The following is an 18,240-nucleotide window of genomic DNA, read 5'->3' on the forward strand; positions in this document are numbered from 1 at the left end:
TTTGGCTGGTGATGTAGAGCTTGTGATGTCATCTCTGCTTGGGAAGATTCTGAAGGCTACAAATAAAATTACAAGAGATGCTGCTTCCAGTTAAACATGGACGACAACTACAATACTGTACCATCCTATTAGCGTTTCTGATGTAAGCATATCAGGTAGACATTGGAATCACTTCAGTAGTGTACGTCAGACAAGATGGTTCTGCAAGAATTGTGGCCAAGAGGATGCAACAGATGATTTAGCAACAGAAAGCCTGCTTGACTCCAATGGTTTTGAGCAAGCTAGGTATGGATGACCTTCAGGTGGGTTAAAAAAAAAAAATATATATATATACAGTACACTACTTGGAAACTTAAGTGTTTTTTCTGCATTTGTTATTGCTAGATTTTCATAATTTGCTTATTTCATCATACTCCCTATGTTCATACCTTTAGTGCTCAAAGTGCAATTATCCTCACGTGTTGATTGTTTAGTCTAGTGCAATGCAGTTACCACAAAGATCTACAATTGTGTCAATGTCTAAATACTGTACAAACGTTGCTCATACGATTCCAATATACCAATGGTCTCTCCCAACAATCACAGGCGGGACCACACAATAATTTGGAGTCAACACACTTCCTCTCCAGCTTCCCACCATCAACATAAATGACAGCACTTTCCTGGCTAGCATAATGATCTTCACTGCACATATGGCATCCTTGGTGATATTTAGCGCCCTCTGATTATCCCGGACATTTGATGGTGCTACATGGCCTTCCCGGTTTGGTGCCTTCTATTGATAATTACTTACGTCACTGCACATATTTTCTGTAATATTTTTAACTTTTGTGGAGAGATTTCTTATTTGGAATATATTGTATGAAAAAATACTGTATATATTTTTTGTTTGACCCTGGCTCCCATTAGCATGTCATACTGACAAGGTGCCAGAAGGAACACTGACTGCCCAGCCCAAAATAATAAAATACAATTTTTTTTTATTGTCTATGCTTTTAAATATAAATTTATCGGTCAGTAATAAAGTTTTTGTTTTTGGCACACACTCGGGGCCAAATAGTACAGTATTATTTTCGAAGTTTTAGTAGGTTTTGCACATTATATACAAAATTATGTATATTCATTATGCGTTATAACACACAAGTAGGTCTGAAGAAGGGTGTTAAAATTAGACTCATAGTAATATATATTATTTAAAGACATATCAGTAAAAAGTGTTCACAGTAAATGTACAGCCGCCTTTACAAAAATATTTAAAATAGCTTATGTACTGTAGTATATAGGACATGGAAAGTGATGGATCTACTACAAAATGTTCCCAAATTTGTTTGCAGACTCATTTTAGAGGTTTAAATTATAGACATCAAAGTATTTTTGTTAACTTCTGGCCATCATTGATATAAAATCTTTCATCTAAAGAAATGAATGGTGCATTGAAATTAATAATATATCACTGACAAGAATGCTTGCTTCCAAAATTTTTATTTTATCATTAATGGCATATTTAAAACAAATGATTCAAAATTCACTTATTTTTGTACTATATAAAAAAGCCATAATGGTCAAGTTTTGTAACTATTGAGTTGGAAATAATAGCCATCATTACCACTCACCAACACAACAAACACAGTAGTGAAAAAAATACTTTAAGTACCATATCATGACAGCTGCATGCTGAATATTGTAAAAAAAATAATAATTACGAATGTTATCTTTCTTTTGGCAGTGCCTCTATAGGTTACCGAGGCCAAATAATTCTTTAAACTAAAATAGTGGGTACTGTATGTATCTTTTATTTTAGCCCTGGGACTTTGCACAGTCACTTTCACCTTGATTTTATATCACCTTTAATCTTCCATGCTCCTAAAGTATAACGTAGCCAGATGACGATAAGGTCAAGACCCATCTCTAGCCAACTCAGCACGGGAGTCATCTTGGTTCCTGGGAAGGTAGTCAATTATTAAAATGCAATATTAAGTAGCATTGAATATCTCTATGCTAATAGCCAACTCAGCACGGGAGTCATCTTGGTTCCTGGGAAGGTAGTCAATTATTAAAATGCAATATTAAGTAGCATTGAATATCTCTATGCTAATAGTCAGACTTTTGGCAAAGGTGACAGTGGAGAAAACAGTCAGTATTATTGTGAAGAAAAGTTTAAAATGTTGAAATTTTGGCCAATTAATTACTTGTTTACTTTGTGTCCTACTGACACTTACCTGAAAAAAATTACACCTGTAATATACCATGCCAAACTCAAATGGTATTTCCTTAGGTCACTTCCCCTCTGTTGTGTTTCAAACTTTCCAATTATGCCTTCAAACACCTGCTATAGTACTAGAATGGTAGGATGGTAAACTCAGCATTTATCATCAGATAGAAGAGAAAACCCCATTTGTCAAAGTCTAGAGCAGAAGCCAGAGCTAGAACCATATTGTCCTTAAGACTTTAAAGTTGAAATGGCCAAATTAGCCAAATTTCCCCAAAGTAGAGGAAATGATCTCGGGAAATTGGTAAAGCCAGGAGCAGCACTTGCCAGTGTTGACACTTCAGAGCACATGCATGAAACTTTGTTGGGGCTCATAAACAGAAGAGAAGCTGCCAAAGTATGACCTGGTGCCCAACAAACTGAATATATATATACCCCCCCACCACAAAAGGAAGCAAGTGGCCGACTGTACCTAGTGCACAGCTATAGACTCCTATGACCAAGGGTTAAAAACCATGAATGTAAATGAAGTGGGAACACAGAGCTAAGCCACTGATACACATTTGCACCAGCCTTAATAAAAAGCTAAATGTGTCAAATGAACAAAGTTCATTTAATGTATCACACTATTGTGATTTCTGTGTATATTAAACAAGCTAGATATTCAAGGATATTCAGAGACTAACCCCACACACACATAGCTATATGAGAACTACAGTACAGTATATTGGAATGAAATGGATACACACGACTCACAATGCATAAAGGTTTCGGGATAAAAAGACAAACCAACTTAAATGAAAACGGATCCCAGCCTACCAACACACACACTAGTTAACAGTTGGGAAGTACTAGTCCTGTACTCTAACTGTATTTGAGCTAGCTGAGAAAGTGAACATTTGGATTGATCATGCAGCCCATCAGGTAGTTAGTGAGACTGTTTGGCAATCAACAGTTCAACATTGACAAGTAAGGTCTTGAAGGACTTTAGTTTTTTTTACGGATAGACCTCTGATGATCATTTCTAGGCTGGGGAATTTCTTAGAACAATATGACCCTTAGTAATGCTTAAAAATTCCTTGTAGTATTATGTGGTATATTATCCCTGGCAGATTGCACTACATGATATTCAAATACACATTATTACACATTGTAACCTTAAATGAGGAAGCAGCAGAATGTAAGAGCTCAGATGTTTGGTTGATGGAACAAAAAGGGCTAGGAAAGCTGACTAGAAATGGATATTATTTTTTGGGTCTCGACCAAAAAACTAGTGGCGAATGTAATGAAACACCAGTTACCAAGGAGGCTCACTGAAGCTAGCATACTGATTAAGTGCCACACTACTTGGGGCCATCAGTCACAGAGTTCCTGTATGCCTACCGGGGACCACAAGCAAGAACCTGACCCCCCCCTTCACAGAGACGAAGGAAGCAATGACCTATGAACACTTTACATTTAATCATCTTGCCATTAACCAGGGAAGCATCCAGTAAGGTAGGCAAAGCAAAATGAACAACTGCCTGGTTGAAAAATGTGACCTATGCCCTAAAAAAAAAAAAAAAATCCCCACAAACAAAAACAAGCAAAACTTCGTTGAATTACTCCCCCCCCCCCCACCCCGCTTGTTAGCGCCATCAGGGAAAGAAAGGGAAGCCGGTCTGCCACCAGTCGGCTCTTGAATGATAAAAGTCACCGACCAGAGGGAGGGTGTAAGAGAGCCTGAGGGCTTACCCAAAATCTGGTGTTTCATTATACCAGCTACCAAAACCCCCGAAGTTGATACCCGACGAAGAGAAGGTAAATGGCGAAAAGCCTATCAAGAACCCTCGTACTGTCGCCGAGAAGATTGCAGGTGGGATACCATCAAGCTAGCCACATGATCACTATACAGATGGTGATAAGCACATTACAAAGTCCAAACGTGTAAGGTGGAAGAGAAGGCCGAACCAGCACCTGGGTTCAGACACCGAGCAAGCAGTGCCTGAAACCAAGGCTGGGCCGGCCACCATGGGGCCTGGAAAATCACTCTTCCACATTAGGATTCCAGCCAAGCTAGAACCCGGAGCAACAGCTGGACTAGGAAAAAAGGTACAGGTACCCCACTGCAACCAGTATTGCCGGGAAGCATCCACCATGAAGGCCTCACAATTGGGGGAACAGTGCCACGTACAGAGGAAGTCACAGAGATCAAACCGACACAAAGAAGTCCACCTCTGGGCACCCATACGTCCGGCAGAGCCCCCAGGCTCATCAATCAAGAATTGATGGCGGCCTCTCTTCCTCTCCCCCAGCAGGAGGGGGGGGGGGGGGGTGGCACTAACAAGCAGGGGATTAGTTGGACAAAGTTTGCTTATTTTTTTTTTTGTTGGGGAATTTTTAATATTTTGAGGGCATAGGTCACATTTTTCAACCAGGCAATTGTCTGTTTTTTTGCCTACCTTTCTGGGCGTTTCCCTGGTCGATGGCAAGATAATTAAATGTAAAGTGGGGCTCCCAAAGAAAAACAAATTTATGAAATATCTAAAAATTAATACTATATAAGTTTTGAAATTTTTAACGAGTTATGAAACATTATATCCTGTGCATCAAGGTGAGTTACCTTAACAAAATTATGAATATGTAGCCATTCTGTTATTTTGTTTCTGTTTTAGGTCATTATCTGACAAATTTTCTGTCTTGGCTGTGACAGATATTTGTTTATGAATAATATATCACTGACTGTATCACATACTGGTATATATCTGGTTTACATACCTTCTATCTCATTCCATTCAACAGCAACTTCATCAATTGGAATTCCAAGATGTTGAGCTAAATGCAGCATTTCCACATCAAAAGCCCTGGAATTATGGGAAACATTTTAGGACATGTAGAGCGATTTTCCATTTGGTCACAAGAATTTTCATAGCTAACCAGAAGCTGGGGAGAGTGCAAGCCTTTTAGACTAATAAACATGAAAAAAAGACCTGGTATTACACACACACAGTAGGTAATTACACTAATTACTAATAATAGCACTAATTTTTAATTACATATTTACACTAGTACTAATTACTAGTTAATAATTACCTAGGTAATTACACACACACCAAAAACAAAAAAGTTAAACATTTTAGGCATAGGCATTTAAATTTATTGATCAATTCTAGCATTTCATTATTCCCATATTCACAAGTATTTCTCTCAGTTCCCCCCCCCCCCTTATATTTGTGACAATTTGCGGTGCTTGAATGGCCCGTGTGACTGTTGGGAGCTTCACGCACGGGCGACCAGCCCCTGATGACGTCACAGTGCACCTTGTCCACGTCCCCACAGCCAAAGTAAGTGGAATTTGGTATTTATTTCTACATAGACAGGTTCAGGGAAGGGAATTTATCATTTTACAAAGAAAAAAGAATTTTTTGGGAACACTATTTCATGCGCACAGGGGGAATTTCACAATAAACGCGGCACATCACAGTGATTAATAGTTAAATAATTGGGCATAATTTTCCTTGCATTGACAGGAAACGAAAAAATTAGTGCAATACTGTACTGTGTCATTGTATAGAAAATACCTGTAATCTAATTTCTTACTTAATTTGTAAATACACTACATTTTATTATATAAATAACTGCTTGATTCTGACCAGGTCATTTAACCTTGGTGCATTTTTTCAATTTAAGCATGTTTATCTGATCAAAACTGCTCAAAAACCATATTGACCTCGAGACTTGAAAGTTGAAATGGCCAAATTTCCCATAAATAGAGGGAATGATATCAGAAAATTGATAAAGCCAGGATCAACACTTGCCAGTGTTGACTATTCAGAGCACATACATGCAACTTTATTGGTGCTCTTAAACAAAAGAAAAGCCATCAAGGCATGACCTGGTGCCCAACAAACTGAATGTGTGCTCACACCACAAAAGGAAGTAAATGGCTGACTTCCATGATGTCTTTTAAGTGTAATGCCTTTAAAGTGCAGGTATAATTATATACTAGAAAATTTTGTTAAATATTATTCTCTATATATTTAGTATACTGGACAACCATCCTCTCCAATAATTCTCTTTCACGTTGCACAATTACCGTATTTGTTTTTAAATACTTTTGAACTATATTTCAATACAGTACTGTAATAATGAGACACAAATGCAACTCACAAATCGAATAATGTTACTTACCATCTTTCTACATGCAAGCTGTTAAACAGAATGCGAGAAGTCCTCCGTGTCAGTAGCTTAAATCCACACTGCGTGTCACGAATGCCACGCACGGCAAATAGCCATACCAAGGCATGAAAGCCGTACATCAGTATGGTGCGAAAGACTGAGCGTGTTGCAACAGAGTCCTCCTCCAGATGGGCACGAGATCCACACGATACTGCAAGGGCTTCACCAAGATCACTTTCCTCTTAATATTAAAGAAATAATATGCATTAATGTTAAGGATGGCCATGTACATTTTTAGTTCAATATACATATAGAAAAATTATTAATACATACATAATATACAATGGTATGACCCCACCCAAACAGAACCTAGTCAAAAAAACTTGGGATGCAAGAAGAAGATTCTGTTCAGACTTTAGATTTGAAAAATTTAATGCAATGGACAAAAACACCATAAAAATGTGGCCCACACATTTATTGAATCAAAATCAAGTGCCAAAATTAGCTTTTAAAATTCATCAAAACACTTATTTGCTTATGTTTTTTGGGCGTGGCAGAATAAGCGTGATCATCTGCAAGTCATGTTAAGTGATTATTCAAACGGGATAGATATGGTGTCAGTGCTGTATGGATCATTTTCTAAATGACCAGCAAGTTCATACAAGCTTCTAATGAGACTGGATTAAGTATCAATATAACCAATTATGACAGCCACGACAGTGTTATAAACCAAAGACTCCCTCCCATAACCAAACTGTGTGATCACAAATAACAAGAGTTTGTTTAAGCCGGCCTATCCACCTATCACCAAGCACTACTACCAGTGCTTCACGTCCAAATCACCCTACAAACTTCCTGTGTGTGATGTCGGTCAGTAGGTGAAAACCAGTTAAAATACGTTTACAGTAGAATATCCATTTTTCTATTTAGCTTAGATCTTTGAATACAATCAGTGCACTTCAATTGAGTAAGCTGTGGTCAGTATACTAACTAGTGGTGTTTAGAGGTTTTCAAGTGTCCCTTATTTTCCCACTGGCCTTTCTCAGTTTCTCTCGGTGGCAGTAGGCAGTTGGTGACCAGTTGTGACTTTTACAATTCAAGTTTGTTTTGTGTAATGCAAAGTACTCTGATTTGGTTCAACTAGGAGATTCCTGTAGTTTCCTTTTTGTCAGTTCACCAGGTCTGGTCATCTGCCTTTTTCTGTTTAGTGTTACAAGATAATCAAGTCAGTGCAACCTATAACTTTTAGATTTAGCTTCATTTGTGAACAAGACTTGGGCAGGACGGGGGAAGGGGGGTTGTTAGACTTTTCTCTTCTCCAGTTTATGTGGGAGGTTTGGTTCAAGGTCTCTGCTTACTTTCTGTATGCCAGGGGCAGCAGTACAGTTCACCCGAGTTCAGTGTGGCAACCTTGGCTATTGTGTTAGCGTGCCAATAATATTGACAAGACACATAGGGTGAGAGGCAGAACACTGTAGAAAAAAATGTCTAGATGGAGTTAGTCAATATTGACGGGCAAAAATATTACTTCCTACTTTAAATAATAAACCCAACGTCCTGGTTTGGTTGGAGCAGCCAGCAGGCCCACAAACCCATTACCCACTTCAACCTGGTTGGTTCGGCACTTCTTGCAGGAATGTAATTTTCTCTTGAACACGTCCAACCTTATACTGGCAATATTTCTTACATTATCTGGGAGGATAATGAACAGCCATGGATCTTTGATGTTCATGCAGTGTTCATGACAGAGACTAGAGACTGACATGGCACATCTACTCTTTACCAGGTCTATTCTGCAATATATATACCATATCTTCCACTCTTGTATATTGCTATGTTACTCTGCAAATTTGGGACCTGGCCTTCCAGTATCATCCATGTATACATTATGTGATGCCTCTCTTGTCTCCTTTCTAGAGTTCATTTTGTGAGCTTTGACACAGTCCCAAAATTTTAGGTACTTTATCATATCCATTCATGTCACATGTGTGCTCTCTGTACTCCCTCTATTTCAAGTCTTTCCTGCTTTGAAAGAGCAAAGCCCAAGTGACTAGAATAGTAGTATTTTAGTGGAACTCTGGATTTTAAGGTTCTGATACTCCACCTTAAATATTTAGTCATCCGACACTATTCCCAGATCCTTTACATACTCAAGTATTTGGAATCATCACTGTTAAACATGTTATTTTCCATTGCTAAATCAAAGACTTTACTAATATCAGCTTGTAGTTTTCCAATGTCTTTCACAGAAGTAATTTTCATGCTGATTTTTGTATCATCCGCAAAAGGATGACATGAAGCCATGACTTGTATTTCTGTCTATACAGTATCAGATAAAAGAATGAAAAAAAAAAAAGCAGTGGTGCAAGGATTGTGCCCAAGATGAATTCCCTGGGGCACCACGTAGTAGTAGAGGGCATACATCCCCCTCAAAGAGAAGAATAAAGCAGTCGCCATGTTTTCCAATCCATCTACCCAAAAGAAGCTTCAGCATGGTGAACTTCAACCACTGCTTCATCTTGCCATAATATAACATCCTGCACCATCTGTACAACCTCTTTCAGACATGAGAATGAACCCCTCAGACAAATGACATGCATTTATAGTGCCACCCAACTTGAGGAACCATAGAACACGCATCCTTAATTCAACCTCAGGAAGCCGAGACTAATTTTGGTTAAAACCAGCCCTGCCCCAAGAGCAAATCCCTGATCTGCTTTCAAAACCAAAATACAAATTGGCTATACTGGCCTCAAAAATGTGCACAACCCAACCCTCAATCTATATAAATAAAAATGTAAATGTTCGTTTGTTCAAAATTGCTAATCTCTGAAAATTCTTCACCAATTGCCTTGAAATTTTGACAACGTTCCTTTCACATTCGAGCGGATTTTTATATGCATACTATATAGATGTCACGTCTGTGACTGGAAAAACATTTTTTTTTTTAACTTTTTCCATGTGAAGGAAATCTTCGAAACCTCTTTACCGATTGCTTGAAATTTTGACAACGTTGCATTCGAATAGGCGCGCGTGTTTTTATATACATACTATATACATGCTTCACCTGTGACAGGAAAAAACATGCTTTTTTGAATTCACTGATTGCTTTGAAATTTGGACACAACTTTCCATTCGAATACACGCATGTTTTTAAATACCTACTATATAAATGCCACACCTGTGACAGGTAAAAACAGGCTTTTTTGAAAAACAGCGCCATCTGTTGCATGTAATAGCAACACACGCTATGCTAAATTTGTTACGATTCCATTTCAATGTTTCCGATTGCATTGATAAATTTAATTTTCATAGATTTTTATTTATTTTTATTTTTATTTAATTATTTTGTGTGACATTGCATTGGAATTGAGTTGTCTTGTTTACTATACTGCTCATTTTGTGAGTATAGTTTATTTTTTTATTTCTTTCATTGTTTTTTATTTTATTTTTTTTAACTTCTGCTTATTTTTCAGTGATGAGAATATCAGATCATTTGATGTTCCCATTTTTGTGATGGGAACATCAGATCATTTGGGAACGCATCAGACGAGGGAGTAGGGAATAGTGGGGAAGGACGAGGGGACGGGTGTGGGGAATGGTGGGGAGGATGAGGGGTCGAGAGTGGGGAATGGTGGGGAGGACGAGAGGACGGGGGTGGGGGTAATGGTAAGTACGACAAGGGGACGGGAAAGTGGAGAATGGTGGGGATGAAAAGGGTTGGGGATGGTGGGGAAGACAAGGGGACGGGGGAGTGTGACATGGTGAGGAGGGTGAGGAGATGGGGTAATGGAGAATGGTGAGGGAGACAAGGGGACACTGGAGTGGAGGATGATGGGGAGAACAAGAGGACTGGGAAGGGGGGGAATGGTAGGATGGATAAGGGGACGGGGGAGTTGGGTATGGTGGTGAGGACGAGAGAACAAGGGAAGGGTTGCTATGGCTGAGTCACAGCAACGTGTGGCCGGGAACATCTAGTAGTGGATAAAATTAGACCAACATGGTCAAATCATACCTCAAGAGCTCCCCCGTGAGTACAACAAAATTAAGAAATAGCAGTCAACTTGGCTTAGAGAAGCAATGTTGATCTCAGCAGAATGCCCAATGCATAATAACATGTTTGCCAAGTGAATGTAAGAGGGCATTCTGGCCCTTACCCTCATTTAACTTGGGCTGCTTCCCTGGGGCAGTTGGGTTTCAGTGGATTCATAAGTGTTATAGTTTTTCTTTTTAACTTGAAGGAAGATAGAGTGATTTATTACAGTACAGTATTTCCCTTTATTTTGGATGACTTATCTCTAGTCCCTACCCGCTTCCCAGCCACATGGAGCAGACTGGACAGTTGGAAAAAATGCTTATAATATAATTTATATTGTTGTGCCAAGAATGCCACTGGGAGCCAGGCATGATCACAGTGCCCTATGTTTTCCATTGGCATAAGATGAGGGGGAACCACAAAAAGAAACAAATCCAATTTCATTTCACTCATCTTCAGCCAGAAGCAGACTTGACAACCAACACTTAACTGGCTCTCAAGACTGCTGAAGCAGCTCAAGCCCTTCCCTGTGCCACGTGATGTTGATAAAGCAGCAGACGAATACAAATAATAAGATGTAATTACCAGTACTTGCAACATGTTTATAAAAACTAAATATCAATACGTACCACGGCAAAGATTTCTTATGCTTGCCTCTAATTTACTGTATTCCAAGAATGTGGTAGCACCATCGGCATCAGCAAATAGAAGCAATTCTCCACGTGAACGGAGCATTCCCTGAAAGTGCCAAAGGACCGAGTTTGATAAATTGGCCAATATGCAATGTATAATTTATCCAATTTCATGCAAATACTGTATGGCACTCCTGAAAGGTTACAAAAAGAGGTTGCCTCAGTGGCACTGTGACAGTCTTTGCCCACTTAGAGCAAACACTTTCAAACTGGGCTTGCCCCTCCCAGTAGACCAGGGCATTCTCTGGCAAATGTTACAGAGACAGAATGCCTCTGGTGGACCAGGGATCACTTCTGGCTGAATGACTGGGGAACCCACATACAAATGCAGGAAATGAGTCACAATAACATGGCTGAAGATATGAAGACTAAACCACACACCAGAAAATGAGGAGACGACAACGTTTTGGTCTGTCATGGACCATTATCAAGTCAATTGCGATAATTGACTTTATAATGGTCCAGGACGGACCGAAACATCATAGTCTCCTCATCTTCTGGTTTGTAGTTTAGTCTTCACCACATAGAAAGTAGTAAGCAAGAGTACAAATCACACCCTAGGTGCAAGTCCAGCTGAAGGCAAAATCTGATGAAAATGCCATAGCAATGCAACAGCCAGCTTACCCAAGAACATAAGTCGTGCTTGAAAATTCAGGAGAAAAACCAAAGGCATCCACTGGAAAACACAATGCAGAAGGAAATCTTATCGAGTGCATGGTGGATGCCATGTGCAAATTGTTCCAGCAGAACAACACCGAAGCTTGCAACAAGCAAATTAACAATAATAAGGGAAACTTTGAACACTTACATTACAAGCAGTCTGTCTCCCCCTCAAGGCCACTAGAGATAGTAGCCCTTGGTTAAATTCAGGTATATTTCATGAAATTCTCATTTTTGGTGAAGCCATGAAAATATCTCTGAAGATATTTCAGCTATTTAATGGACTATTATACTTTCTACTGTACAGTACTTAATATGAAGAAAGCATTAATTATTTACAACAATGAAGAGCCAAAAGCCTTCAACAAGATTAGAAGTATACTTTATTAGGAGATAAGACTTCATCGAGCACTCCTTGGTAAAATGTTATCCACCAAGTAAGTCAACTCTTAATTTGATATGTCAACCTTACAATGCCTAACTAGTACTTAAGAAAAATAAATATTTCAGACAATCTCACCATTTTTACGGCTCCACCTTTTCCCCTGTTCTTTTCCAGTGTGAGAACACGTATTTTATCACAGCCATAATCCTTGGCGTAGTTTATTCCAACTTGTGTTGTTTTGTCTTTGCTTCCATCATCCACAAGGATTACTTCATAAGTAAAAGATTTAACTTGTTTTGTTCTCTCTTCCAAGTAATTCAAGCATTCGTCCAACATCACAGGTACTACGAATAGAACAAAAATGAGAATACAGTACAGTAGTAAAATTTACAATACTGGGTAATCACTAATTTCAGAATTATAAAGAAGAAGTATATCTAACTGTACTGTCTCCTGAATTGCTTAGAAATATTACTTTAAAGTAGCTCACGAGTGAGATGACCTTTGGGGGGATATGGATGAAATTTAATATCCAAAATGAGATCTTGTATCAACATATTTTTGTACTAAAGTGGCAAAGATATGCAAACATTAACAACTTATTGTGCATAAACAAGATTTCTATGTTTCCCAGTGATAATGCATGTATAGTTTGGTGTGTCTCAAATGATTATGGTCTTGTGAAATCCTTCAATATATAGCAACTTAAGAATTAGTCTGACAAACATTTTCAAAGCATCTTACCAGTACTGTAGTAATATCTATGGGTTCAAATACATTTAAGAGTTTTCTACTATAAAGGTCCATACTTGAGGAGAAGGGAAAGCAGACTGCCCTGGCTATCTATGTGATAATGGAGTCCAAGAAATCTAGTGTTAAATCAAACTTTTATTTTATGAATGATAGAAAAAAAGCACGTTCTCAAAGCATAAGAATTATGGGGTGCACAATAAACTTTCTGCTGGCAGCAACACTTAATAATTTTATTTAATACTATTAAACTAATAATAAAACGTATTCAAATTTAATAGCATAAATACAACACTAATACCTTCAATATCAATATTTAATGTTTTTTAATACAATACAGTAACCATGATACCTGGAGCATACCTGGAGAGGGTCTCAGGAGTAGATCTACTCCCCGAGCCCGGCCTAAGACTGGGTTCGATTATACATTATAATACATACCAATTTTAATGGCACCAGTTTTAATGTTCATGCACTGAAATATAACACTATATAATACTATCATTGGTCATAAAAACTGATCATTGTAGTGCAATAGGTTGCTAAGCTGCTAGAGGGAAAATCTGAACTTTAATCAAGTTTCAATGATACACTAAAGGATTTGATGATTATGTTATGTTGCAGATGAAGAGTCACAATAACGTGGCTGAAAAATGTTGACCAAACCACACACTAGAAAGTGAAAAGACAATGACGTTTTGGTCCGTCCTGGACCATTCTCAATTTGATTGTGGTCCAGGATTTGATAATGGTCCAGGACGGACCGAAACATTATCATCTCTTCATTTTCTAGTGTGTGGTTTGGTCAGCATTAAGTTATAGTGCAGACAAGTATCAGTTTACCCCACTGGCTCTCTAGCTTTAGAGAAAAAATATGTAGTTTTTACCATTATTTAGTGAAATGTTTTAAATCTGAGCATGTATATTTATAGTAATAAATTGGCTTTCTACAAGGAAAAAAGTGACACCAAAATATTGGTTTTATAAGAGGTTATTCAAACCTACACAAACCTTTTACAGAAAAACAAAATTTATGAACTATTATTACAGAATTCAGTATTGTAGCATGAAATTATAATATGAAATTAATATTTTTATTCCACACAAAGAATTACTTACATCTTTTTTCTTCATTGTATGCTGGAATAACAACCGAGAGTGATTTTGTCGGTGCATCTATAATTGATGGAAACTCATGCTGTTTACCAGTTGAGGCGTCAATATAATTTTTTTCCGACTTGTAAACTTTATTAGCTGGATAGGTCTCACTGGTAACATATATTGCCATACACAGCTGAAATATAAAAAAAATTAAGAAATGCAATCAGGTTTAACCACAATCATCCTTAAAATCATTACACTAAGATTACTTTATCATTACCTCTTATTGGTTATGCTTCAAAGTCAATGCTTTACTTTTCTACATTCAATTAGTATGACATTATGGATGACCTGTGTATCACTAATCAGGTTAAGCCCCATTGGGTCTTACCAAAAACTGGATGGATGATAGCATGTCAGTCATTAGCTAACGAAGGTGCACCTACTCATGGCTATAGGGTGATCTTAAAAAGCCATGTCAAGGTCTTATCATCCCCAAAAATGTCATGATGAAGACGCATTCATTTTTGTACTTCTAATGAAACTATTCCTCCCCCCCAGGTTTTCGGGATGACTAACCACTTATCTGAATCCAACAGGTTATCTTTTAAGTCTCGGTCCAGAAGGGGTTCGGAAAGGATGTGGGTGTCTGTACAGTATTTGAAAATGGTATAGACATATGCAAAACTGCAAATACTGTATTGTACCTTGGAAATACTGTAGTACTGTACAATACAAATACAGTACAATATTTTATATTTTGTACACTATAGATACAATATTTTAAAACCTATTTCCATTCCTTATATTTTTAATTCTAGTGTACAATGTGCAATATTGTACAATGTTTTACTCCAAGTAAAAAGTACAGTACAGTACTCATCTGTAACTCTGACAATGACTATTGCATAGAAAAAAAAGTATTGTACAATACTGTACAGGGATACTTACAATTAAAGCTGCTGTGACAGCAATGACAATTAAATAACCAAGAAGAGTAATGAGATCCATTTTTGATACCAGACAGATAGTTTATCTGGAAAAATAAAAATTATCAGAAAATATGATGGGCATAATGAGTCACACGGCATAAAATCTAGAACACTTAACATTTAACCTTTCATTCTAGGATCAGACATCAAAAGTATAGACAGCACCCTTAACTAAACCTTGGTCTACCCTCCCTTCAGTCAATATCTGAATTCACTATTATTTAAACTAAATTTAAAGTCCATTGATTCGAGGCAGAATATTTTACATTTATGGGCTTTATGCCTAAATAAGATCTGTAATGTTTAATGAGGCTAGCCCTGAGCATCTGACCTCGGAAAAAGACAGACACTCTTTTAGAATACAACCATGATTTAATTAACCATATGGGACCCATCCCAATTCATTGCAGTGACTAATTCGTTACAACTAGAGATACCTCCAGACTACATTTCCCAAGCTTTATGGGCATGGGTTTGGATCCCATACAGAACAGGGTTAGGTACATTTCTTTTCACATAATGCATCTGTTCATCTAGTAATAAGTAAATAGGTACCTAGGAGTTAGTCAGCTTCTTGTGGGGTTGCATCCTGGGCAGGGTCAGAAATTCAACTTCGAGGGGGAATCCTCGATATAAATCTAACGTGTATGAATATACTCTGGCCGCTTGTTCCCAGACACAATGAATTATTATTATTATTAATTATTATTAAATTATTATCAAAGTTCTTTTTCCTTGAATTTACCAGAGGGTAATCATCTATCTAGTGGCCATGACATAGACAGGAAGCCAACTGATCGTCAAAAGGTCTCACGCCCCATTTTTCGATCAAGAATTTTTTCTTGGTTAACTACTCTACTTTACATGGATTTTGCTAAAGCCTTTGATAAGGTACCACATAAAAGACTGACAAGGAAATTACAGGCTCATGGAATAAATGGTAGAATACTAGAATGGATAAAACAATGGCTGAAACAAAGAAAACAAAGTTGTATTAATTAAATGAGTCCAAATCTGGACTAAAGAAATGTAATAAGATGTAAATGTATAAATGATGAAATGTACCTCAAGAGTCCATTTTGGGGCCAACCCTTTTTTGTAATTTCATTAATCATATATATGAGAATATTACAAACCACATCAAATTAGCAGATGACACAAAGATATATGGTGAAGTGGGAAATAATGATATTGGTGCCCTACAAAAAAATCTACATGAACTACACCAATGGTCAGAAGACTGGCAAATGCTTTTTAATATTGACAAATGCAAGACCTCCCATGCGGGGCATAATAACCAACGCCACAACTATAAAATTAATAACATTCCATATTACAGCAGATTAATGAATTACTGTAAAAGACTTTGGAGTCAAAATCCACCACTTGCTAGAAGTTGCACAACAGGTAGGAGCAGCAGTCAAAAAAATCTAACTAATCCCTTGGAATAATCAAGCATATCTTTGACTTTAAGAAAAGGATGAGGGTGATTTAACTGAATAAATCTCTTGTGCGGCCCCGTTTGGATTACTGTATCCAAGCATGGAGACATCTTCAGGACTACATAGCTGCTCTGGAGAAAGTGCAACACCGGGCAACAAAAATCATTCCAGAGAAAAGTAAACTCGTATTAGGAACGGTCGAGGCCCACAGGGCTAACAACACTGCAAACCAGACATGACAGGGCAGATCTCATTGAAACTTAAAATACTGAACAATTTGGCAGCTGTTGATCCAGAAAACGCCTTCAAAAAAAGGTCAGATGTAACACAAATAAAGAACAACGATTTCAAGCTCAACAATTCACATTGTAGGACTGAGAACACGAGATGCTTTTTCATCCACATGGTAATAAACCCATGGAACCGCCTACCTGTTGAAATTATACATGCCAACTGTTGAATTTTATAAACTGGAAAATGATTATCAAAGCAAATGGGGGGACCTGCAACAAGCTGTCGGCTTCCTGTCCTCGTCGAGGCCACTAGTGTTACTGACCCTCAGGTAAATAAGGTACATAAATTGGCTGCCTGCCCCACCATGACATAAAAGCAACATAACTGCAAACTGAATCACCAGACTGCAAAATGGCCTTCACAAAGACGTGCCTGCTGAGTGAACCACTCCAAACATACCTCAGTCAACGTTTGACAGTAAGAGATGCAGTAGAATTTACTGTATGTATAACTTACCAATGTCAACTTGTAAAACTAAGCATGCAATGTTTATTTCCCGTCATTACAAGCACAGCTTACCTTAAACTTTAAATTAAATGCAGCGTATTAACTTCACGATCTACCAGACCACATGCCTAGAGTGGCGAGGGCGAGGAGCATGGTGGTGGTAGTGAAGAATAGCGTGATGAAGGTGCTCCAGTCAGCGGCCTCCACCTCACCACATCCGCACACTTGTGACACCCTCTACACGCCTCCGGCTCCTGCCTGGCACGGGCTTCGGCACACCACACTCCCTCACCTTTGACACACTCCCCCCCACCTCACACTCTGATGCCTGCTTCCAGCGTGCACTACACCTCTCGCTTCCGTCCCTAACACACCCTATACATCTGGCTCCTGGCACCTGCTGCAGCACAACGCCAGGCCAGCTGTGACACTTCCCAAGTTTCCGGCCCCTGCTGGAACCTGTTTCCATGCACAGGCGTACCGTACATCCCAGTCCAGCTGACTCACGTCCTTTGCATGTCAATGTTGGCCAACTGGATGTAACTATTACAGAAACTGAAAAAAAAAGGATCTAAAGGATGACTTAAGTAAACTGAGACAAGGTTAGGTAATTATCAAGAGACAGCACTAATTAAACCACTGCCACTAAATAGCATTTAAGGAAGGGATATGAGGGCAAGGATCTGGGATATGAGGGTAGAGATAAAGGAAGGAAAGGGAACTATCAGGAGTAAGCGTCATTATAGGTACACACAACAATTAATGTGCTGCTACCCTATATGAAGGATTGCAGAGTATAGCTCAAGTTCATCTAAAATTCCCATCTCTCAGGATGGTTGAACAGTAGCTATACATGGAATCGGGAAAGAAAATTATCGAAATGCAGTTCCCGTGGCGCAGTGGTAAAACACTCGCTCGGCGCTTTGGCCTGGGTTCGTATCCTAGCCGGGGAGGATTGACTGGACGCCAATCCTTAACTGTTTAGCCTCTGTTCACCCAGCAGTGAACAGGTACCTTCAATTTGGCGGGTCATATGCTGCGGAAAAATTAGAATTAAGAACCTGCCCGAAACAC

At 38.5% G+C, this 18,240-nt stretch overlaps 1 protein-coding gene across 2 annotated transcripts; it reads right to left on the reverse strand.

Moving 5' to 3' along the window:
* Window positions 1–1,174: 1,174 nt before the first annotated feature.
* On the reverse strand, window positions 1,175–17,690 carry wol (Dolichyl-phosphate beta-glucosyltransferase wollknaeuel). 2 transcript variants are annotated; one of them, XM_069312384.1, is made up of 8 exons: window positions 17,239–17,685; window positions 14,943–15,027; window positions 14,010–14,184; window positions 12,276–12,484; window positions 11,033–11,141; window positions 6,380–6,608; window positions 4,967–5,052; window positions 1,175–1,941 (listed from the first exon to the last, which is right to left on the reverse strand). In XM_069312384.1, exons 2-8 carry the CDS (start codon window positions 15,000–15,002, stop codon window positions 1,826–1,828), a joined length of 984 nt encoding a protein of 327 aa, XP_069168485.1. In that variant the 5' UTR covers window positions 15,003–15,027; window positions 17,239–17,685; the 3' UTR covers window positions 1,175–1,825. The 2 variants fall into 2 exon arrangements, with proteins under 2 accessions (XP_069168485.1, XP_045623560.2); XM_045767604.2 differs by lacking the exon at window positions 1,175–1,941 and adding an exon at window positions 1,970–2,034 and having other exon boundaries at window positions 17,239–17,690.
* Window positions 17,691–18,240: the final 550 nt, after the last annotated feature.

The sequence above is a fragment of the Procambarus clarkii genome, chromosome 72, assembly GCF_040958095.1.
Source record: "Procambarus clarkii isolate CNS0578487 chromosome 72, FALCON_Pclarkii_2.0, whole genome shotgun sequence".
Taxonomy (NCBI): domain Eukaryota; kingdom Metazoa; phylum Arthropoda; class Malacostraca; order Decapoda; family Cambaridae; genus Procambarus; species Procambarus clarkii.

Excerpts from the sequence above, each read along its gene's own strand:
- wol (XM_069312384.1), bottom strand. The coding sequence starts at position 15,002 with ATGGATCTCATTACTCTTCTTGGTTATTTAATTGTCATTGCTGTCACA. Across the intron at positions 12,485-14,009 it reads ATACAATGAAGAAAAAAGAT|TACCTGTGATGTTGGACGAA; the intron begins GTAAGTAATTCT and ends TTCTATTCGTAG. Across the intron at positions 6,609-11,032 it reads CATAAGAAATCTTTGCCGTG|AGGAAAGTGATCTTGGTGAA; the intron begins GTACGTATTGAT and ends TTTAATATTAAG.